The sequence below is a fragment of the Moschus berezovskii genome, chromosome X (genome assembly GCF_049115385.1).
Source record: "Moschus berezovskii isolate FMDL1 chromosome X, NW_MosBer_1.0, whole genome shotgun sequence".
Lineage (NCBI taxonomy): Eukaryota > Metazoa > Chordata > Mammalia > Artiodactyla > Moschidae > Moschus > Moschus berezovskii.
Window position 1 is genome coordinate 143,674,010 of NC_142488.1, and position 23,796 is coordinate 143,697,805.

Sequence of the window (23,796 nt, forward strand, 5' to 3'; positions counted from 1 at the left end):
ACATCTATGACTATTTTTCCATCAAAATGGAAAAAAAGAAAAAACAATTGAATCCAGATGAGCAATCTACTAGTTTGAATTTCCTTTCTCAGCTAGTATAATTCATATTTTTTCTAACTAAATATAAATACGAGTAATTGGCTTTCTATAAAAGAAATAAAGCAATAAACAGAGCAACCTTAACTGACACAGACATTTAATTACTTTCAAATTAAGATAATACCTGTACACATAGACTTGATTGCTTCTTTTTCTTGAAACACTTTAAATGGTAGAAGAACAAATAAGCATTGTAGTAACTGCTATTATACAGGTGTTCCTCTTTTTTGTGAATCTAATCTATTCTTCAACATTTGTTTGTTAACAAATTCTCAGAGAACAAAGGGAGTAATTTCATTATTTTGACTGGGAAAAATAAAAATGCACTCCTAACCTATAAGAAAATGCCAACTTGCTAGATATCACTAAAACCCCTTAATTGGCCTATTTAACAATCTACCAAGAATTTTTACAAAATAGAAATTGTTTGCAATACTATCTAGTCACTTCATATTTGATAAACTCATTAATAGATATTTTATATGTAGTAAGTCATAATGGTAGACATTGCTCAGTGTAGGATATTGAGAATGGATTACATATTCCTTCTACATTGCAGTGTATGGGGAGATGTAAATAAATAGCAAAACAATACATTAAAGATGAGCACTAGATGCCAGTAAAAGTTAGCAAAATAAAATAAACAAGATGATGCTTTGAGAGGATTCTTCTGATGGAAGGCATGTTTATGTGAGGTCTGGTGGTGGGAAGAGGGAGCTGGAGGCTGTGGCCTCTGTTAGGCTTTGGTGGTGGAATGAGGTAAGGAAGAAAGAGCTGGTAAGGAAATGAGTTAAACAGGAAATGTCTGAGGTTCATCTGTGTCTGAATCTGAGGAACAGGGGAGAATCTTCCCTTTCTGGCAGGAGAGCTCAGAAGTGTTTGGTGAGGAACCATTGTCTAAAGCTGCACACAAAGCCACAGGATGAAAAACAGAGCTTGTAGTGGCAGTCTGTTTGTGTTCCCTTTGCTTGGCGCCCTACAGCTCTTGCTAGCACATGACCGAGTTTGTAATTGTGTCGATGGTCTGCTCATGCCACCATCACACTTACATGCCCCAGCAAGACTTTTTTGTGTTTGTGCAGAATCTCAAATTTCTTGTACATATTCATCACCATTCATCACTATATTTACGGTTCATAGGAGTTAGGGACATGTGCATGGCCAAGTTTAAGACTAACAGCCATTCAAAATTCTTAATGTGCTTTATCAAACACTAGAGTGGTTCTTGTAGTGCATGCGCTTCCTTGGGCCTCTTAGACTTACCCATCTCCTTCATTAGTTCCTCTACCTTATTAGAAGAACTTTTACTGCACGAGGTGGGAGAGAGGATATCTATAAAGCATACAGTGTTTAAACAGGAGCTCTAGGTACTACTCTGTGAGAATACCTGAGCTACAACAGCAGCCAACCATATATCCTTTCACCAGAGGGTACATGCCTTGAACATATTCTTGCATGCAACTTACAGCAGGTTTGGGTAATGAATTTTGTGTCAATTAGTAGATCATTATGGCAAATCTTCAGAGAGTGAGAGTTCAGAGTCTGAGGAGACCTGCATTTTATTTTTAAGTGGAACTTAATTGAATTAAAAATATTCTGATGTAGAAACAAGCCAGCTGCAACTGTAGGCTTTGAAGGAAATAGCCCCTGAGCTATTTAACTTCTGTCCTATTGGTGTGAAAAGGGTCTTGTCCTTGAGAAGGTCAGACATTAAATAAAAGATAGAAAAAGGGTACAGTCTCAGGATTCTGGGTTTTAGATTTCATAGTGTTTGTGTGACTACTAGCCAAACCATCTTCCATCTTCAGCTACGTGACTTAATTATTTTGATCATCTAAAAGCATAAAATCATTTGACTGTCTTATTAGATTTATGATTGATAAGAGCAATTTCCATGTTAATATTTTTTGAAAAGCTCTAAGTAAGTTTTGTACTCCAAACCCATGGAAGCAACCCCGAAAATCACTGAAGGTTTGGACACCAATGAAAAGTTTAATAAATATCAAAGTTTATCAAAATCTGGGATGAATTTTCTGAGTAACAGCCTCTGTGAAAAGTAGTTCTGGAGAAATATGTGGGCAGCTGCTTGTTCTACTCAGACAATGAAGAATGTAGCATTTTTTCCCTGGTAGTTTGCATTTGTCATCCTGTAATGAAGATGTCTGGAAATGGCAACCCACTCCAGTGTTCTTGCCTGGAAAATCCCAGGGACGGGGGAGCCTGGTGGGCTGCCGTCTATGGGGTCGCACAGAGTTGGACACGACTGAAGCGACTTAGCAGCAGCAGCAGCAATGAAGGTGTCAGGCTGTATATTCGGCATCTGAATAAGTGGGACAGGATCCTGCTCTCTTTTGACTTTTCGCTTTACATTCTTTTTAAGATTCATATTGAGTAGAGTTCCCTGTGCTCTACAGTAGGACCTTGTTGATTATCTATTTTATTTATTTGCCATGCTGCATGGCATGCAGGATCTTAGTTCCCCAATCAAGGATCAAACCCATGTCCCTGGCAGTGGAAGCATGGAGACTTAACCATTAGACTGCCAGGGAAGTCCTGGTATCTATCTTCTATATAGTAGTGTGTGTATGTTACTCCCAAACCCCTAATGCCTTACTTAAAAAAAAAATTCCAGGATATTCTGTTGAGTTACCTCCATTAAACATTTTTTTAATGTTTAAACTTTTTATTTGCGTCTTGGCATCCTCCTTTATTCACAACTGTTCACATTTTACCCCATTTGCTTTATCATCATCTCCTCTTCCGCCTCCATCCAACTGCTGCCCTTCCTTTCCTCTGTCCGGTCTCCTCTCCTCCCCTCTCCTCCTGTTTTCTCCCTTTTCTTCCCCTTTTCTTCTTTCTTTCTCTCCCCACCCCCTGCTTCATTCATTCATTCATTATTTATTCATTTTTCGATCCAGCAGATTTTAATCTTTTGCTATTATTTATTTCAACGCTCTGATAGTCCTCGCGTCAACCAGTGACAGCCCCTTCGATCTGGCTCCTGTGTCTTTTTGATGCTTCCCAGCATCTTGCAGCATTCCTTCCTTTCGGGCACTGTATGATGTTCCAGGTTCATTTTGTACTTTTTCTGCCTCAGCCACAAAATCAGCTGGTTTTCTAAGACTTAGTCAAAGCAAGCCCTGTTCTCCTTAAGCACAGCTATTTATTTATTTATCTTCTTATATTGCAATATAGTTTTTTTATTATTTTTTAAAGGGGAAATAGCTTCTTTTATTTATTTTTTATTTTTTTTAATTTTTGTAAAATTTTTAAATTAATTTATTTTATATTGGAGGCAAATTATTTTACAATATTATATTGGTTGGTTTTGCCGTACATTGACATGCTATTTAGAAACGGGGATCTGGTGCTACTTGTACTCATTGTTACTGACGTATAGGTGTCTTCTGAACTGGGAAGCAAATATTTCCGTATCTACCCATCTATATGTATGTGTACTTTTGTGCATGGGTGTATATCCAAAAATCCAAACCATGACTTCATACTGATACCTCCATCTTAATCCAGCACCAGAAGGTTCACTCTAGTCCCCCCACTTTCCAGTTTTGCAACACTCTTCTCACTAGTCAGAGAGGCCTAGGCCCATTATCCTCCAAATATTTACTTATTGCTCAAGTCTGGAATGCACATTGAGTAACTGTAGGGTTGCCAAGTCATGTCATTGTGAAAAGCAAACCTCCTCAAATGAGTTCATATTTACATTTTAAGGTGAAATGTACACATCATGAAAGGCACAGATCTTAAGTATATTTGACAAATGCATAGACCCATAGGACCCACATTCCTGTCAAGACATAGAATATTTTCAAAACACTGGATAGGTGTGTTGTACCCTTTCCTGTTACCCCTGCACCTGGAGGCAACCTCTGTTGTGATATTTTTCACTGTAAATTCAAGTTTCCTTTACTAGAACTTCATAAAAATGGAACTGTATGATCTATAGTCTGTTGAGTCTGTCCTCTTAAACTCAGCAAAATGTCCCTGAGATGCATCATGTCACAGGTTCAGTAGTTCATTCCCTTTTGTGGCTGTGGAGTAGTCTCTTCTATGGATAGACTGCAATTCATTAGGCATTTTCCTTTTGCTGAACCTTCATTTCTAGTTTGCAGTTACTATAATGAAGCTGCAATGAACATTCTTTTACAAGTATGTTTGTGGACACATATTTTCATTTTTAAATTATTAATCACATTTATTTGTTCAATTATACAGCAAAATTGATTTGCTTTCTCTTGGTATACAGTTCTATGGTTTTTAACACATTCATTGATTTGTGTAACCACGGTCACGGTCAAGATAAAGACCAGTTCCATCACAAGTTCCCTGTGCATCCCTTTATAGTCTGTCCTATCTCACCTCACCCCTAACCTCTGTCAACCACTGACTTATTCTGCATCTCTATAGTTTCATCTTCCTGAGAATGTCATATAAACAGAGTTACACAGTAAATAATCTTTCAAGACTGGTTTCTTTCCCTCAGTGTAGTTGCTTTGAGATTCATCTGAGTTGTTGCATCAATAACTATGTAAAATTGGGTTGCATTTTGTTGTATGCATGTCTCACAGTTTATTTATTCACCTATTGAGGGACATCAGGGTTACTGATAAGTTTTGCCAATTATTAATAAAGCTGCTATAAACATTCCTGGACAAGTTATGTAGACATGAGTGTTTATTTCACTTCTCTAGAGTATTGAATTATGCTTTTAACTTGCATCCCAGGACTTCCCTGGCAGTCTAGTGGTTAAGGCTCCACAGTTCCACTGCAGGGGGCATGGTTTTGACCCCTGGTCAGGGAATTAATATCCCATATGCTGCACAGTGCAGCCCAGAAAAAAAAAAAAACTTGCATTCCACTAATGACTAAAGATGTTGAATATCTTTTCATCATTTGAATATTAAAATGTTTTGCCTATTTTAAAACTTATGTTGTTTAATTTCTTATTATTGAGCTTTGAGAATTCTTTGTATATTCTAGATACAAGTCTTTTTTCAGTTATGTGATGTGCGAGTACTTTCTCTAGCCTGTAGCTTCTTTTTTCATTCCAGTAACAATGTTCTTTTGCACAACAAAAGTTTTTAGTTTTGAAGGAGGACGATTTTACCATTTTTTTCCCTTTGATGGATCCTGCTGTGTCATGGTGCCATGTCTAAGAATTCATAGCTAAAGCAAAGCTCACATAGAATTTTTTCCCCAAAAGTTTTATAGTTTTATATTTGGGTCAGTGATCCATTTTGTGTCCATATTTTATAAAGTGTGTGTTTTAGGTTGAAGTACGTACTTTTTACCATATGGATTTCCAGTTGTTCCCAAACTACTTGTTGAAATATGATCAATATGATCTCCTGCTCAAAAACTTTCCGTTGTTTCCGCCTGCTCTTAGAGGAAAATCCACAGTCTCTTTTGTATGATCTGGAAGGCATTCTGCTCTCATGGCTGTCTAGTCTTCACATCTCATTTTGTGCCACATGCCTTCTTATCTACTCTGCTCCAGCCTCCCTGGTCTCCTGGCCTCTGTGAATTCCCCAAGCTCTTTTCCAGTGCAGTGTTTGTGTGCACACTTATGTCCTCAACCTGAAACACTCTTCAACTGTGTTTTCACATGCTTGGCATGGTGCTCTCCCAGGTCCATTTTGAGTTCTCTTCCCATGGAACCCTGCCCTTTTCTTTTGTCATGCTTTTTGCAGTTTGCAAAAAATACAGTTATCTTTGGACTATTTGTTCATTGTGTGGATTCCCCATGAAACTATATGCCCCTTAGGCTGCATTCTCCATGTCCAGCACTGTGCCTGCCCTCACAAAACTTACTGCCTAGTGTGGATGGTGATGGACAAGTAAACCAGAAACCATAGTGAAGTCCCCCATTCCATGGAAGTGCCGTCGGACTCTTTTCACTGGACCTCTGTTCCTGTTTTCTGCACAGATAACATGTCTTTTCCCTCTGTGCTTTGTTTGCTCACATCCTTTTCACTGTTTAGGAGCCAGCTCATTCCTTCTCTCAAAAGTCCTTCCTGCCACCCAGGTTGGACCAGCTCTCCTATCTTGCTCTCTACTTTCCTGCTGACCCTCTCCACTGTGCCTTGCCATCATGGGGACTGACTTAGTTCTTCTTCAGAGAATTAAAAGCTCCAAGACAGAAGTATCCAAAGTGCATTCAGCTTGTGTCTCCTTCAGTTCAGAGAAGAGATAGTCTCATCCAATTAACTCACTTTCTGATTTCTAGGAAACAAGCGTGTGATAAACCATCTGTCCACTTGGCTGCTAAGAGCTAAAGGGTCTGATTTATGGGATGAAAAAGGAAAAGAAGGTCCAATTTAAAGTCAGATTTCATATCTATACAACCAATTCTTAGACTGCAGCCTAAGTATTTGATAAACAACAAAGACATAAAAAGTTTTTTTTTTCTTTTAATATATACTGGGACTTGATGGTTTCTGTTTCTTTATTTCCACAACTGGTTCAATACTAGTCCTATAAAAGTGACAGAAGAAACACACAGGATGTCACCTTCAAAAAATGACTGAGGGAGTGGATTTTAAAGTAGGAAGATTGGAATGCCATATAAAACATGGTCTATTAGGCAAAACCTTACCATGAACATATGTACCCAGGCCAGGCCCTCTGGAGCCACTGGCTGTATTGAAAAAAAGTTGGTTCTGCTCTGAGATGTAGAAATGTTGCGTGCATTTCCTTCCTTTGAAGTGCTACATAAAGGGAGTCATTTTGACTGAAGAGTGATGAACCTCAATTTATAAAACAATTTTTAGACTAATTCAAGCTAGAAGAAATGTTTGATAGTAGATCAAAATTTTTGATCATCACATATTTGATAATATGAAAGTAATGATGTCTGCAAGTAAGTATGGTAGCAGATGAATTATAAAAACACATCTGAACTGTCAGTTCTAGTCTTTCAAATATTATGTTCTCTTGAGGAGTGGATGCACCCCTGTAGAACCCTCTATCCTCTGCTGGGAGGCTTGGCCTAAAGGGTTTGTTAGTGGGGAACAGAGCAAACTCTATATCTTACCACACTGCTGGTCTTAGGATGGTCTCTAGTCTGATTTATGAATTTCTCTTAAAATGAATTTTCCACAAATATATGATGGAGAACTGTGTACCCTTGACATTCATTCTTCCTATGAATGTCTTTTGTGTTAGCAGCTGCCATCCAGGCTGGGTTCCAGACATATCCCAGTGACCCACCAACCAACGCTATATGTCACCTTCTCTACATTTGAAAGAGGGGCAGACCACAGAACACTAATCAGATTCTAAAGGTGCTTTCTTATTTGCTTAGTATTTCTGCACTGTTCAGAAGAGGCCAATAACAGCAGTGTTCTTTTCAAGATGATAAAAACCTTGCAAAGAAAATTTTTGGTGATTGATGGTCTACCATATTTTCATAGCAATAGGGTTCTTGTTTCATTGACATTTGTTTGTTTTCTTTTTATTCTTTGACATCACAGGATTTCTCATCATAAATTACTTACCCTTTAAGGTACAGGGGGCATCAGACTAGGATTATTACCATGTTAATGGTTTGTATGTACTTTCAAAGTGTTATGAATATTGCGTGTTTCTTGTTTTTCCATTCTGGTGAGGATATACCAAGTGCCATTAGATGTTTTTCCTCTTTTGATTTGTTTGTGGAAAACTGGTGTAATCAAAAAAACACATTAGAGAAGTTCAAACTGGCCCTTGAGAGAGTGATGTTTTCTATGAAATGGACGGAGTAAGCCTTTGCTGGAAACCTGCCCATTTGGACTCCATCCTTTGTAAAACATCGACATATAGGAGGGTTGGAGCATTGGAGTTTTGTTCCTTTTAATTGTGTATGAGTAGTGTTTGGAAGCAAGCCTATTAACATATAACTAAAACAGTGATTGAGATTTCTTAGCTATGTGATAAAAGTAATTACCTACCAGACAATTTTGAAAGGACCCATATTTTAAATATTGAAACTCAACATTTTGTCTTATGTCTTCATATTCTAATATGTAAAATCAGCTGGACTATTCTATATAAGTTCAGTTATATAGACTGAATTTCAGTTCAGTTCAGTTGCTCAGTTGTGCCCGACTCTTTACGACCTCCTGGACTGGAGCACACCAGGCTTCCTTGTTCACCACCGACTCGCAGGGCTTACTGAAACTCATGTCCATTGAGTCGGTGATGCCATCCAGCCATCTCATCCTCTGTCATCCCCTTCTCCTCCCGCCTTCAGTCTTTCCCAGCATCAGGGTCTTTTCTAATGAGTCAGTTCTTTGCATCAGGTGGCCAAAGTATTGGAGCTTCAGCTTCAGCATCAGTCCTTCCAATGAATATTCAGGACTGATTTCCTTTAGGATGAACTGGTTGGATCTCCTTGCAGTCCAAGGTACTCTCAAGAGTCTTCTCCAACACCACAGTTCAAAAGCATCAATTCTTCAGTGTTCAACTTTCTTAATGGTCCAACTCTCACATCCATACATGACTACTGGAGAAACCATAACATTGACTAGACAGACCTTTGTCGGTAAAATAATGTCTCTGCTTTTTAATATGCTGTCTAGGTTGGTCATAGGTTTTCTTCCAAGACTGAACTTACTTATTCTATAGTATATAAGAAGTCATATATTCTATATAAGTTCAATTATAATATCAGCTTAGATATATCGGCCTCAGCTCAGATATATATATATATATATCAGCCCACACAAACAGCACAATTCTTAAAGCCCTTAGAATCCATGTCCATGTCTTGAGAAGGAAGAATGGAAGGTGTTATTTGACTTGCAGACCCTATGTCATCCTCTAATGGGCACCAATCCTCTTTGCAGTTTGGCCAGGGAGCAGTAAGGGATGTGGTGCTCAGAGTCGAGAATCTGAGAGAAGAGTCAATTATTTTTCAAGCCATCTTACTTCATTTTCTGCCTATCTCCCAATGCACCCCCCGCCCCGCCAGCACACACACAAATACATAGCCCAAACATTCTCCTGCTCTACTCTTTTTGACCCTGTAGTAATGGGTCAGAAAATGCATATCCTTTTTTGCCAGAACTAGAACCTAAAATCTGCCAGGGCCTTTAATATAGTATAGTCAGTGGTATGAATTTGTCTACTGGAGAATTCTCATAGATTCAGGTAATGTACTTCTTCCATTCAGAATATCTGAATAAAATATCATATTTTCCCATAAAGAAAGAAAAATTTTCTGACACTGAAAATGATCATTTAATCCAAAGATATTTCTGGAAGCAGCCACTCAGAAAGTGTTTCTATATTCAAATGCTAAAATTTTTTAAAGGGAAGGTGAATTTGTTGTCTCTTTGTTCTCAGAAAACTATAATCCTTTAACAATTTCAGATCCATCAAGATCTTTCCCAGGTGAGACTAGACAGGACTTCTTTGATGGGACTCTGTTTTCCTGTGGTTTCCATAGCCATTGGGGGAAAGAAATCTTTCACTTACTTGTATTTTTCTCAAATTGTGATGTCTGTTTATTCATAGTCTTTCATTTGGGAGAAGTCATGACCAGCCCCAGGTGAATTCATCAAAAACAAATTCTTCAAAAAATTTATGGCTAAATGGTCAAGTTGTCAAAAATTAGTTCATCCAAAAATAATCCATAGAATGACCAATGTAAAAAATTTACCCAAACTCATTGATTCATCAAAATCATGTCTTAAGAAATACTTTTCTTGAATATATTCCAAAGGTTGAAAAACATTTTTCTGAAAGGGACCCGATAGTAAATATTTTAGGCTTTACAACTACATAAAGTCTCTATAGTATATTCTATGTTTGTTTTACAACTTTTTTAAAAAGTAAAAATCATTCTTACCTCATATGAAAACAGGCTGCTGCCAATTTTGGCTAACAGACTAGAGTCTGGGCCCTTATGTATTCAAATAATTTGTATTTTTCACACAAATATGTTGGTTTTAATTATATGCAATGGCTATATTCTTGAATATATTCAATGACTATATCCTTATGTTGACCTAAAATAGACTGCCGGATGTTTCTCCAGCAAAGATGGGTTTATTTGGGATCAGCAGTGAATTGCCCTCAAAATACTTAGATAACTGGGGCCCATTTCCTAGAGGTTTTTCCTCTAGAGTAAAGAACATGTTTCAAACAGCTTTATAGTACAAATGGCTCAATTCAAAGAGCTTGCAAGCCAATTGCAACCCATCTTAAGGAAAATTTTTATATTGGAGGAGCAGGGCTGAAGGTGTTTTTATTTTTATTTTTTTAATTTTTATTTTAATTGGAGGCTAATTACTTTACAATATTGTGGTGGCTTTGCCATACATTCACATGAATCAGTCATGGGTGTACATGTGTTCCCCAGGGTGTTTTTAAAAGCCACCCTCTGAAAGACAGCCCTTTCAAAGGAATAGGCTGAAGGCTGAACCTGCACAGTTTTATTTGAAGCAGCTCCTTCTGGAATTGGGCCAGAAGCATTTTCACCCAGCTTTGGTTGAAGCAATCTGATCTCCGATCAGACCTAAGTGCCAAATGAATACCTGCATGCAGAACAAGGCCTTTACTTGAAAAATGAAACTTTCAAATAGATCCTGAATAATTCCTGGAGAGCGTCAAATGTAAAGAGGATGTGAACCCAGATCCAGGAAAAAGACACACCTTCAAACTCCATGGTTGGTGAGTAAAACAATGAACAACTGTGCACTCTGTGGGTACCACAGGCATTTGCTCACCAGTCCTGGAGCTGTTGGGAGTCTTCTCCAGTCCCTGCAGATAGACTGCCAGATGTTTCTTCAGCAAAGATTCATTTCTTTGGGATCAGTAGAGAACTGCAATTCAGAATCTGAAACCATGATAAGCCACTTAGAAGTCCCTGCACGGCAAGGGAAGAATGCTTTTACAGAGGGGAAAAGGAAGTGAGGAAGGCTATGGTAGGTAAACAGAGTCCATGGCTTTTTGCTGATTGGTTGAGTCCTTGCCAGGAAAGAAGAGAACTCTCTTCTTCCTGTTGGGCTCTGCTATTGTCACAGGCCATGAGAGCACTCCCTTCTGGTCTCCTGACTATTTAATTGACGTTTCTGTTTATTAATTTTACAGACCTTATACATCATTCACTTTATGGAGCTTTATTTTCCTCATCTGTAAAGTGAAAATGATAAAAACACATAAAATAAGAAAAGAAAGTGAACACTTGGAAATCGGGGTTCAAGGAAGTTAAGAGACTTGCTGCTCTAGGTCCCACAGTTAGGAAATGGCAGAGCTGAAGTTTGAAAGCCCAAGTGTGTGTGAACCCCAAATCCTGTCCATCTTCCATGGCAGCTCTGATGTGCTAGGCACAATGGTGGGGACTGGGGAAAGTAGGAGGCTGTTTCAGGCATGATCCCTGAGGAGCCAGTTAAGTGCATAGGGAGTCTTAGGGAGAGATAGGTCTGGAAATGCTAGTACCAATGCAGTTGCCAGGGATGACTGAGAGGCACTTGGGCCTGAAGGGAAAAAGGATGCCTACAACCTGACCCATGATTTCACATTTCAGACACAAAGTGGTAGTGGGTTTCCTCTTTAGTTAGAATAGTCTGAAAAGTTAACTCCTTAGACTTGGGTCACAACTTGCGAGCAAGAAGGGAAATCTGGTTTCCCTTTCTTCCATTACTTCAGATTAGATCATCTCAGCTGTAAGTTAAACAAGCAGAGACATTTAGGATTATATTTTTACTGTCATCAGTTTCCTGACTCTGTGCCACAATGGATCAAAACACACCTTAGTTTGTGCTGCACTGACATATGAAAGGACGGTATTCATTGGACTTGTTTTTCATAATTAGTTTCATTTATGAAGCAAGTAGAAGTTGATGGGTTTTTGAGCCAAGAACAACCTTTCATTAAAGTAATTCAGTAGTATTGAGTACTTCACCAATGAATATCAAACCTTGGGGAAAGATTTAAAATAAAGAGTAAAAAACATTAACGGCCCAATTTAGGAGTAACATTTTAGATTTTACATAATGAGACAGAGGTACTTTTCTTTGTAAATTTGGAAACTGTTCTTTTCCTATAAATACAGCTAGGAAAGTGTTCTTTAATCATTTTCTTTCTGTTTGAAGATTAATTGATACAATTTGGAAAGGGAAAGTTCTGTTTGTATCTGCTCCTAACCAAAGACCAGCAATAGATGTGACTCTATTTTATACCTGAATAGACTGGTTAGGTATGAAAGGCTCATCAGTGCTTTTCATTGACAATGTATGTTTATCAGTTATTTGTACTTTCAGATTTTAAGCAAATATTTGCCATCTATATTGACATATAGAAGAGCATGAAATGTTAAGTTCATGGAAGAATTTGGAAAACTTTGCTTTTTTATTTTTTATATTCAACCCAGTACATTTAAAGCAAAGCCTAATTGCCTCATAATGTTTTCTTGACAAGGTTAGTGTCTTGTCAAGTAACACCCACCACAACTTTTGACATGACACTTTTCCACAGAACCTTTTATGATGACAGAGATGCTGTTTAGTCTGTTCTGTTTAATATAGTAGCCACTAGCCACATGGAGCAGTGGAGCACTTATAATGTGCCAGCTGTGACTGAAAAACTAAATTTTAAATTTTATTACATTTTTATTTTAATTTAGCCACTATGTAGTTAGTGGGTGGGGCTTCCCTGGTGGCTCAGACAGTAAAGAATCTGCCTGCAATGCAGAAGACCTGGGTTCTATCCCTGGGTCAGGAAGATCCCCCAGAGAAGGGAATGGCAACCTGCTGCAGTATTCTTGCTTGGAGTATATCCCATGGACAGAAGAACATGGCAGGTTACAGACCATGGGGTTGCAAAGAGTTGGACGTGAGTAAGTGAGTAAACAACAACAAAAATTATTTTAGGACTTACATCTTTAAATAATGTAGGGTTAACTGTATAAGTAACTCTGTTTAGGTCTAAGTTACTTGATGCTGAAAGTCAAAGCTGTGATAAACACATATTATACATTTTATATCCCCACCATACATACAAATGACCCAAATAGCTCATTAACTAGTTGCTATTTAAATCAATACCTTCTAAATAAAGTATTATTTTGATACAAAAATATACATTTATGCCCAGGAGTGTGACTGCTGGGTCATATGGCAGTTCTATTTCCAGTTTCTTAAGGAATCTCTACACTGTTCTCCACAGTGGCTGTACTAGTCTGCATTCCCACCAACAGTGTAAGAGGGTTCCCTTTTCTCCACACCCTCTCCAGCATTTATTGCTTGGAGACGTTTGGATAGCAGCCATTATGACTGGCGTGAAATGGTACCTCACTGTGGTTTTGATTTGCATTTCTCTGGTTATGAGTGATGTTGAGCATCTTTTCATGTGTTTGTTAGCAATCTGTATGTCGTCTTTGGAGAAATGTCTGTTTAGTTCTTTGGCCCATTTTTTTATTGGGTCGTTTATTTTTCTGGAATTGAGCTGCAGGAGTTGCTTGTATATTTTTGAGATTAATTCTTTGTCAGTTGCTTCATTTGCTATTATTTTCTCCCATTCTGAAGGCTGTCTTTTCACCTTGCTTAGTTTCCTTTGCTGTGCAGAAGCTTTTAATTTTAATTAGGTCCCATTTGTTTATTTTTGCTTTTATATCCAATATTCTGGGAGGTGCATCATGGAGGATCATGCTGTGATTTATGTCGGAGAGTGTTTTGCCTATGTTCTCCTCTAGGAGTTTTATAGTTTCTGGTCTTACATTTAGATCTCCTGGGCATACACACCGAGGAAACCAGAATTGAAAGAGACACATGTACTCCAGTGTTCATTGCAGCACTGTTTATAATAGCCAGGACATGGAAGCAACCTAGATGTCCATCTGCAGACGAATCGATAAGAAAGCTGTGGTACATTTACACAATGGAGTATTACTCAGCAATTAAAAAGAATACATTTGAATCAGTTCTAATGAGGTGGATGAAATTGGAGCCTATTATACAGAGTGAAGTCAGCCAGAAAGAAAAACACCAATACAGTATACTAATGCATATATATGGAATTTAGAAAGATGATAATGATAACCCTGTATACGAGACCGCAAAAGAGACACAGATGTATAGAACAGTCTTTTGGACTCTGTGGGAGAGGGCGAGGGTGGGATGATTTTGGAGAATGGCATTGAAACATGTATATTATCATATGTGAAACGAATCACCAGTCCAAGTTCAATGCATGATACAGGATGCTCGGGGCTGGTGTACTGGGATGAACCAGAGGGGTGGGATGGAGAAGGAGGTGGGAGGGGGGTTCAAGATGGGGAACATATGCACACCTGGGGCAGATTCATGTCAATTTATGGCAAAACCAATACAATCATGTAAAGTAATTAGACTCCAATTAAAATAAATAAATTAAAAATATATACATTTAAAATTTTTCATAATTTTATACAATTGTAAATAAATAAGTAAAATAGACTTTTTGGGTGCATCCTGTGAAACATAAAATGGAAATTTTCTCTCCATTGGATCAGTCTTCACTTTTTGAAACCATGCAGAATAACCCAGTTATTCTATTTGCTTTGTAAAGGCACATTTTTGAGATATTGCAGGTTTGGTTCCAGACCACTGCAATAAAGCAAATACCACAATAAAGTGAATCACATAATTTTTTTTTTGTTTCCCAGTGCTGCATATAAAGGTTTATACTATAGTGTAGTCTATTATGTGTGCAATAGCTTTATGTCTAAGAATGTACATACCTTAATTTAAAAATACTTACTTGCTAAAAAAAATGCTAACCACTATCTGAGTCTTCAGAAATTTGTAATCTTATGCTGGTGGAGGGTCTTACCTTGCTGTTGATGGCTACTGATTGATGAAGATGCTTTTGAACTGTGGTGTTGGGGAAGACTCTTGAGAGTCCCTTGTACTGCAAGGAGATCCAACCAGTCCATTCTAAAGGAGATCAATCCTGGGTGTTCATTGGAAGGACTGATGCTAAATCTAAAACTGCAATACTTTGGCCACCTCATGCGACGAGAGTTGACTCACTGGAAAAGAGTCTGATTCTAGGAGGGATTGGGGGCGGGAGGAGACGGGGATGACAGAGAATGAGATGGCTGGATGGCATCACCGACTCTGTGGACATGAGTTTGCGTGAACTCCGGGAGTTGGTGATGGACAGGGAGGCCTGGCGTGCTGTGATTCATGGGGTCACAAAGAGTCGGACACGACTGAGCGACTGAACTGAACTGAACTGAACTGATGGGATTGGATGCCATGATTTTCGATCTTTGAATGTTGAGTTTTAAGCCAGCTTTTTCACTCTCCTCTTTCACTTTCATCAAGAGGCAAGAGTTCCTCTTTGCTTTCTGCCATAAGGGTGGTGTCATCTGCTTATCTGAGATTACTGATATTTCTCCTATTAATCTTGATTCTAGTTTGTGCTTCATCCAGCCCTACATTTCGCATGATGTACTCTGCATGTTAGTTAAAATAAACAGGGTTTTTAAACTCTGGATTAGGCTCTGGCTTTAGAGAATGTTGTGGCTGGTTTGAACATCTCTCTAGACCACTCAAACTTTCTCCATATCCGCAATAATGCTGTTTTGCTTTCTTATCAATTGTGTGTTCACTGGAGTAGCACTTTTAATTTCCTTCAAGAACTTTTTTTTGCATTCACAGCTTGGTAGCAGTTTGGTGCAAGAAGTCTAGCTTTCAGCTTATCTCAGCTTTTGACATGCCTTTCTCTTTAAGATGAATCATTTCTAGCTTTTGATTTAAAGTGAGAGACGTGATTCTTCTTTCTCTCTCTCTGTCTCTCCCACTTTCTTTTTGTCTCTCATCTTCCACTTACTTGGTGAAAAGTAAGCTTGTATTTAGACTTGAGTGTACCATGAAGCTTCATTCTTTCCCTGGACATCAAAATTCTAATTTTGATAGAAATTAATTGTTAATTGTCAGAGAATGGAGAGTTTCTCTAATTATAGGAAACAAAATTGAATTTGGCCTGAAGACATTTTTTCGTAATGTCTTAGATTTAAGAACATTTGTTCATACACATTGGCTTTTTTTTTTTTTTTAGCTTGTTTTCTTTACCATTGTCAAATAAAGGCACTGAGACCTACAGCAAACTTCATTCTAATGCTGGTCCAGATGACTTGCTGCTGCTAAGTCGCTTCAGTCGTGTCCAACTCTGTGCGACCCCATAGACGAGAGCCCACCAGGCTCCCCCGTCCCTGGGATTCTCCAGGCAAGAACACTGGAATGGGTTGCCATTTCCTTCTCCAATGCATGAAAGTGAAAAGTGAAAGGGAAGTCGCTCAGTCATGTCCGACTCTTCGCGACCCCATGGACTGCAGCCTACCCGCTTCCTCCGTCCGTGGGATTTTCCAGGCAAGAGTACTGGAGTGGAGTGCCCTTGCCTTCTCCAACAGATGACTTACTTTATTAAAATATGGTGCAGAACTACTTTCTCTGTAGGAAAAGTGACACCTCAAAGATTGACGATGTTATGTATTAAGAAAAATAAGAGAGTTAATATTAGTGTTCAGTTCAGTTCAGTCGCTCAGTCGTGTCCGACTCTTTGCGACCGCATGAATCACAGCACGCCAGGCCTCCCTGTCCATCACCAACTCCCGGAGTTCACTCAAACTCACCTCCATCGAGTCGGTGATGCCATCCAGCCATCTCATTCTCTGTCGTCCCCTTCTCCTCCTGCCCCCAATCCCTCCCAGCATCAGAGTCTTTTCAGGTGAGTCAACACTTCGCATGAGGTGGCCAAACTATTGGAGCTTCAACTTTAGCATCAGTCCTTCCAATGAACACCCAGGACTGATCTCCTTTAGAATGGACTGGTTGAATCTCCTTGCAGTACAAGGGACTCTCAAGAGTCTTCCCCAACACCACAGTTCAAAAGCATCAATTCTTTGGCGATCAGCTTTCTTCACAGTCCAACTCTCACATCCATACATGACCACGGGAAAAACCATAGCCTTGACTAGAGGGACCTTGGTTGTCAAAGTAATGTCTCTGCTTTTTAATATGCTCTCTAGGTTGGTCATAACTTTCCTTCCAAGGAGTAAGCGTCTTTTAATTTCCTGGCTGCAATCAGCATAAACAGTGATTTTGGAGCCCCAAAAAATAAAGTCTGACACTGTTTCCACTGTGTTTCCCCATCTATTTCCCATGAAGTAATAGGACCAGATACCATGATCTTAGTTTTCTGAATGTTGAGCTTCAAGCCAACTTTTTCACTCTCCTCTTTCACTTTCATCAAGAGGCTTTTGAGTTCCTCTTCACTTTCTGCAATAAGGGTGGTGTAATCTTCATATCTGAGGTTATTGATATTTCTCCCAGCAATCTTGATTCCAGCTTGTCCTTCTTCCAGCCCAGGGTTCCTCATGATGTACTCTGCATATAAGTTAAATGAGCAGGGTGACAATATACAACCTTGACGTACTCCTTTTCCTATTTGGAACCAGTCTGTTGTTCCATGTCCAGTTCTAAGTGTTGCTTCCTGACCTGCATACAGGTTTCTCAAGAGGCGGGTCAGGTGGTCTGGTATTCCCATCTCTTTCAGAATTTTCCACAGTTTATTGTGATCCACACAGTCAAAGGCTTTGGCATAGTCAATGAAGCAGAAATAGATGTTTTTCTGGAACTCTCTTGCTTTCTCCATGATCCAGTGGATGTTGGCAATTTGATCCCTTATGATTATACAGTGGAAGTGAGAAATAGATTTAAGGGACTAGATCTGATAGAGTGCCTTATGAACTATGGACGGAGGGTCATGACATTGTACAGGAGACCGGGACCAAGACCATCCCCATGGAAAAGAAATGCAAAAAAGCAAAATGCCTGTCTGGGGAGGCCTTACAAATAGCTGTGAAAAGAAGAGAAGCAAAAAGCAAAGGAGAAAAGGAAAGATATAAGCATCTGAATGCAGAATTCCAAAGAATAGCAAGGAGAGATAAGAAAGCCTTCCTCAGCGATTGATGCAAAGAAATAGAGGAAAACAACAGAATGGGAAAGACAAGAGATCTCTTCAAGAAAATTAGAGATTCCAAGGGAACATTTCATGCAAAGATGGGCTCGATAAAGGACAGAAATGGTATGGACCTAACAGAAGCAGAAGATATTAAGAAGAGGTGGCAAGAATACACAGAAGAACTGTACAAAAAAGATCTTCACGACCAAGATAATCATGATGGTGTGATCACTGACCTAGAGCCAGACATCTTGGAATGTGAAGTCAAGTGGCCTTAGGAAGCATCACTATGAACAAAGCTAGTGGAGGTGATGGAATTCCAGTGGAGCTATTTCAAATCCTGAAAGATGATGCTGCGAAAGTGCTGCGCTCAATATGCCAGCAAATTTGAAAAACTCAGCAGTGGCCACAGGACTGAAAAAGTTCAGTTTTCATTCCAATCCCAAAGAAAGGGAATGCCAAAGAATGTTCAAACTACCGAACAATTGCACTCATCTCACATGCTATTTAAGTCATGCTCAACATTCTCCAAGCCAGGCTTCAGCAATACATGAACCGTGAACTTCCAGATGTTCAAGCTGGTTTTAGAAAAGTCAGAGGCACCAGAGATCAAATTGCCAACATCCGCTGGATCATGGAAAATGCAAGAGAGTTCCATAAAAACATCTATTTGTGCTTTATTGACTATGCCAAAGCCTTTGACTGTGTGGATCACAATATTACTGTATTATATGTTAATTGCCTTTTTTATAAATTGTATATCTTTTATTATCAGGTCTAATTTTCTTTGTTATGTCTTCTTAGATACACCCATCGTTAGAAGTGAATATTTAGTTTCCAAATACATGGATTTTTTTAAAGTATCTTTGATGCTAATTTCTCATTTAAATGCTTTCTTCTCTGCAGTCACCCTCTGTGTTTTTTTTAATCTTTTAACTTTATCGATGCTTTCAATGGCTAAGTCAAAGATCTCTCTTGGTAAATGTCACATTGCACTTGAAAATATATGGGTTATTTTCAAATATCTTTTGATATTGGTTTCTAACATAATTCCACAGTGATAAGAGAACAGAGTCTATGATTTCAGTACCTTTAGACCACCTAGTTTTACATCCCTGGATATGTTCCAGTGTCTCCTATTTTATAGTCTATGGGAATTTAAAAGAATTTGTATCCTACTCTTGTGTGAAAATGGTATATATCTTAACTGTGTTGAATTAATTGGTTTACAGTGATTTTCAGGTCTACTATATCCTTCTACTTTTCTATATATCCATTCTGTTATTTTCTGAGAGTTTGATATTGAAACTCCAACTAAAAATCTTAATTTACCTACTTCAAAATAATTGTAATATATGGTAGAACTATATGTAACTTTGTTCTATGTTTTCCAACTCACCTATAAATGTATTATCAATAATTTTTTAAAAAAGAGAAAAAAAGAAAAAAAGATTTTTTTCTTGTTTGAACTGTTAAAAAACAAAATTTAGCTGAGTAAATGTGAAGATCTAATTGACTTTATGAGGTGATTCATGAATTGGGCAGCATCCCAAGAGTTATATAGAATGGAAGTTTTTTTTTTTATAGGAAGAGAAGGGGGGCCAGGGAATTACTAGCAAAAGAAAAGAAAGAATTATTTTGGGGCCAGGACATTCTTCTTCCTTTGGGGGATAGAAAAGACCATGTGACAGATTACCTAATTGGTTCTGACTAGGAAGTTCCAAACTGGTTGATTAAGATTCCACTGCTGGTAAAAGCTGAGACTACAGTTAGGTTAGGCATTAAATCTGGGTTTGGTAACATGAGTTTTAACACAAGTGATACCATTTGGGGTGTTTGGTTTTTTCTTAACAGAACCTCATTTTTACTGTATTACAGAGAATTTAGTGGCAAGTGAGATGTGTTTACCATCTCTCTTTTCACCTATTTATAGGAGTGTTCAAGTGGAAGGAAGATGTTCTGGAATGGAATCCTCAGAATTTGAAATTGTTGATGCAGAAGTACGTACATTGAGTACATAGAGTCATGCCTTATTTCCATAATGTTGACTGTTTAGTTAATGTCTGTGGCCAAGGTGGGGGACGAAAAGAATTTTCCTGCTACCCTTCTAGGTTCTCAGGTGAGATTCCCCTGTAATTAAGACAGGATTAACAGGAGAGAGACAAATGGAAGCTTAGTAATGGGTATTAATATATCTCTTACATACATGGGAGAGACCCAAGAATATTGAATAACTCTCTGAAATGACTCAAGTCACCACCTTAAATACCATGTTCAGCTAAGATAAAAGAAGGTGATGGGAGTAGGGAGTCAGCAGTGGGGACAGAGTAAACAAGGGTAAAATTTTTCTGCAGATTTAAGTCCTGGCCTTCTGCATTAATAAGTTTCTAGAAACTGAGAGTCATCCTTTTCTACCTGGTGCAGAAAGGGAGACACGCTTATAAATGGAGATTTCCCTTATAAATATACATGTATCTTACAAAAGGGTAATTTCTATTGGTTTTCAGAGCTCCTCCTCTGCCTGCTGTTTTTTAGAAATAACCCGCTCAAAATAACCCTTTTGCCAACAAGTCATATTTGGGGGTTTCAATTTCAGCCTCCCTCGACCTACACATAAAGGTTTTAATTTCAAGAAGTATCCCATATGGACATAGAGTGGTCCATGAGTGGTATTCCATAGTTGCCATTTTATAGTTATTTCTTATTGGAAGCAATAACAACCATGCTTGGAATGGTCCCTGTAGTAACCCTAAAAGAATTAAGCTAACCTCTGTGCCAGACATCATTCAAAGTCTTTTTGACTTGTGAGTGCATTTTGAAATCAGAGGTTATATAGCCTATAGCCTGCTCCTATAGGCTATGTGAGTAGACTCATGAGATGGCAGAGTCCTCTGCCCATTATGGGCATAACGAATCCCTAATTAATGTGAATTGTCCTCCATTCTTTCCTTAAGCCATTAAATGTATCATCCAATTATCCATTCACCAGACATTCCTCTAGAGAACCCTATAGGGATACACCTGAATAGAAATATGAAACTTGGGTCTGCCCTCAATGATCCAAATTCTAGCCTGGGAGATAAGATTGAAGTGTAAGAAAAACAGATAGAGAACAACATATAACCATCCCAGGAAGCCTTCCCAATGAATAGTCTTTCAGCTTACTTATCACTCCATGGGTACATATAACATAGCTACTAGGCTGATTCACTGTGGTGCTGATAGTACTATAGAGAGAAAAGATGGCTTGGGTATCAGAAGATAAGAGCTCAATTCCTGATTCTGCCATTTACCAGTTAATTATGTGACCTGGGGAATGTTATTTTACCATGGGAAGCCTCAGCTTCATTATGTGTAAAATGGGAGTGGTAATAATCTCTGCCAGGCTACCTCATAAGGATTTGATAACACTCAAAGGAACTGCATTTATTGAACTGGCCAAAAAATTTACTTGGGTTTTTCCATATGATGTTACAAAAAACCTGAATGAACTTTTTAGCCAAACCCATCTTAGGATATTGTCTGTATTCCTTCAATGGAATGAATCTTCTATGAGAGCAGGGGTAGTATTTTTCATCAGCATGTCACCAAACACCTTGAACAGTACTGGCCACACATAGTAGGTGTTCATAAATACTAAATACACAAAAGAATATTGTCTGTTAAAACAGTCTTTTTATAGCACACTTCAAATGTCTGGTAAAGGGATTTAAAGAACAATATTGACAGGTTGGATGTGTAAACTGTCACTTTGACTTTCAGCTTTCCATGTGATTTTGCTTAAAATTATTCACAGTCATGAGACTGTGCAGACAGCAGGTGTTTTTAGTATTTAAGTTCTTCTGTAACATGGAAATACTATGAACATGTATTTTCAATATGAAGTGCTGCTTTTTCTATTATATTTTCTAACTCTTGCTCATTCAATAAGCTACTTCTATGTAGATAAAACTTCTCTCTTCTGAAGAGGTACCTCTGTTTAAGCCAACTTTCTGTTCAAGACAGTATGAAACAGTGAGGAAATTAGGTAGAAGAAAGTTAAGTGGAACAATGCTCTGTTTATACACAAACTAATTTCAGTTATGCTAGGAAAAGAGGCCAAGACATCCATATAGCTCTGGCCATCAGTCTGATATCTACAAAGCTGACAGCCTGACTTCCTCAGTCTGTCAACAAATATTTACCCAGGATCTGTTGTGTGCTATGTGTGAAGAATCCAGTCCCTCAACTTAGTGTTTTGAGGGAAGTTGGATTAAGAAAAAAACTCTCACTTTATAAACTTTATAAAACCTAAGTAATTTTAACATTTAAAGGTAAGTTTGTTTTTTTAAAAGAATCTCATAATCTTATCACAATGGCACAATTGCTATTTAACTTTGCTATTTCCATTCAGTCTCGGTCTACCATCACTTCTGTTTTTGACTTTGTTATAATGATAGCTTGCCTGCTACTCCATTTCCTTTGGTTATCATTTATTGCTAAAGTCTGTCATTTCAGTAACTGGACAATATAATATGGTATTGAGGGACTTGTGTTTCCAATCAAGATGGAGTGACAGGGACCAGATTGACTTTCCTGCCCCAAACAGCCAAAAATAAAAGACAAAAAATATGACATAACAGTTTTCAAGATAATGGTCAGAAGGCAACAAAAGACAGGGACTCTTAAGAGATAGGAAATGAATGAAATGAGCCCGGCAATTGCCATAATTTACTACCTAGCGAGTTTCCAGGCCATGTAGCCAAGAGGGAGGACACACAGGAATCCCAGTAGAATTCCTGAGCTGAGGAGACTGAGGTCAGACTAGATAGTCTAAAGTTGCTTGCAGATTACCAGAGAGGAGAGGGCTGCGTGGATGAAGGTTGCTATGTGGATATGTGAGGGGAGAGTACCACTCAAGAGGATTAGAAGGAACAGTGCCAGCATTCATACAGGGTCAGTAATGCTTCCTGTTTCTATCTGCGATACTGGAAGTTCTCATAATACACAGGACACGAGGCATGAGAGTACACAGAGAGATCTTGCCTCAGTTATGGGGGAAAGTTAGCCCCAGCCTGACTATTGCTCTGGTTCTGACTATCAAGTCATTAAGCCAAGACCAAAGGGATCCTAAAGGAAATCAACCCTGAATATTCATTGGAGGGACTGATGCTAAAGCTGAAGCGCCAATACTTTGGCCACAACTCATTAGAAAAGAACCAGATGCTGGGAAAGATAGAAGGCAGGAGGAGAAGGGGATGACAGAGGAGGAGAAGGGGATGACAGAGGATGAGATGGTTGGATGGCATCACCAACTCAATGGACATGAGTTTGAGCAAACTCCGGGAGATGGTGAAGGACAGGGAAGCCTGGTGTACTACAGTCCATGGAGTTGAAAAGAGTTGGACACGACTGATTGACTGAACAACAGCAACAGCAAATGGGAGAAATTGTTTTCAAGTAATTTAACTACATTCCAAAACAAAGATGAGGAATGTTTCTAGGAATGCAAAATCATCCAATACCCAAGAAATAAAATTAACAATATTTGGCATTTAGTCAAAGATTACCAAGCATTTAAAAAAGCAATAATATGTAACTCTTATTGAAGAGAAAACCCAATCAATAAAAACTGACCCAGATCCAATACAGGTTTTAGAATTAGAGGACAGGGATATCAGCATATGTTTTACATATGTTCAAATTTTCAAGTAGAGATGTGGAAGATGGGGTAAAGTCTCAAGTTAAAATTCGAGCAATGAAAACAAC

The 23,796-nt window shown here is 38.5% G+C and overlaps 1 protein-coding gene across 1 annotated transcript in view; it reads left to right on the forward strand.

Moving 5' to 3' along the window:
* The window catches only part of PASD1 (PAS domain containing repressor 1), a 105,532-nt gene that overhangs the window by 22,442 nt on the left and 59,294 nt on the right, over positions 1-23,796 (forward strand). Inside the window, exon 9 of the mRNA XM_088834322.1 lies at positions 19,982-20,048. Coding sequence (XP_088690448.1) covers positions 19,982-20,048 — 67 coding nt within the window. The remainder of the gene's footprint in view (positions 1-19,981; positions 20,049-23,796) is intronic.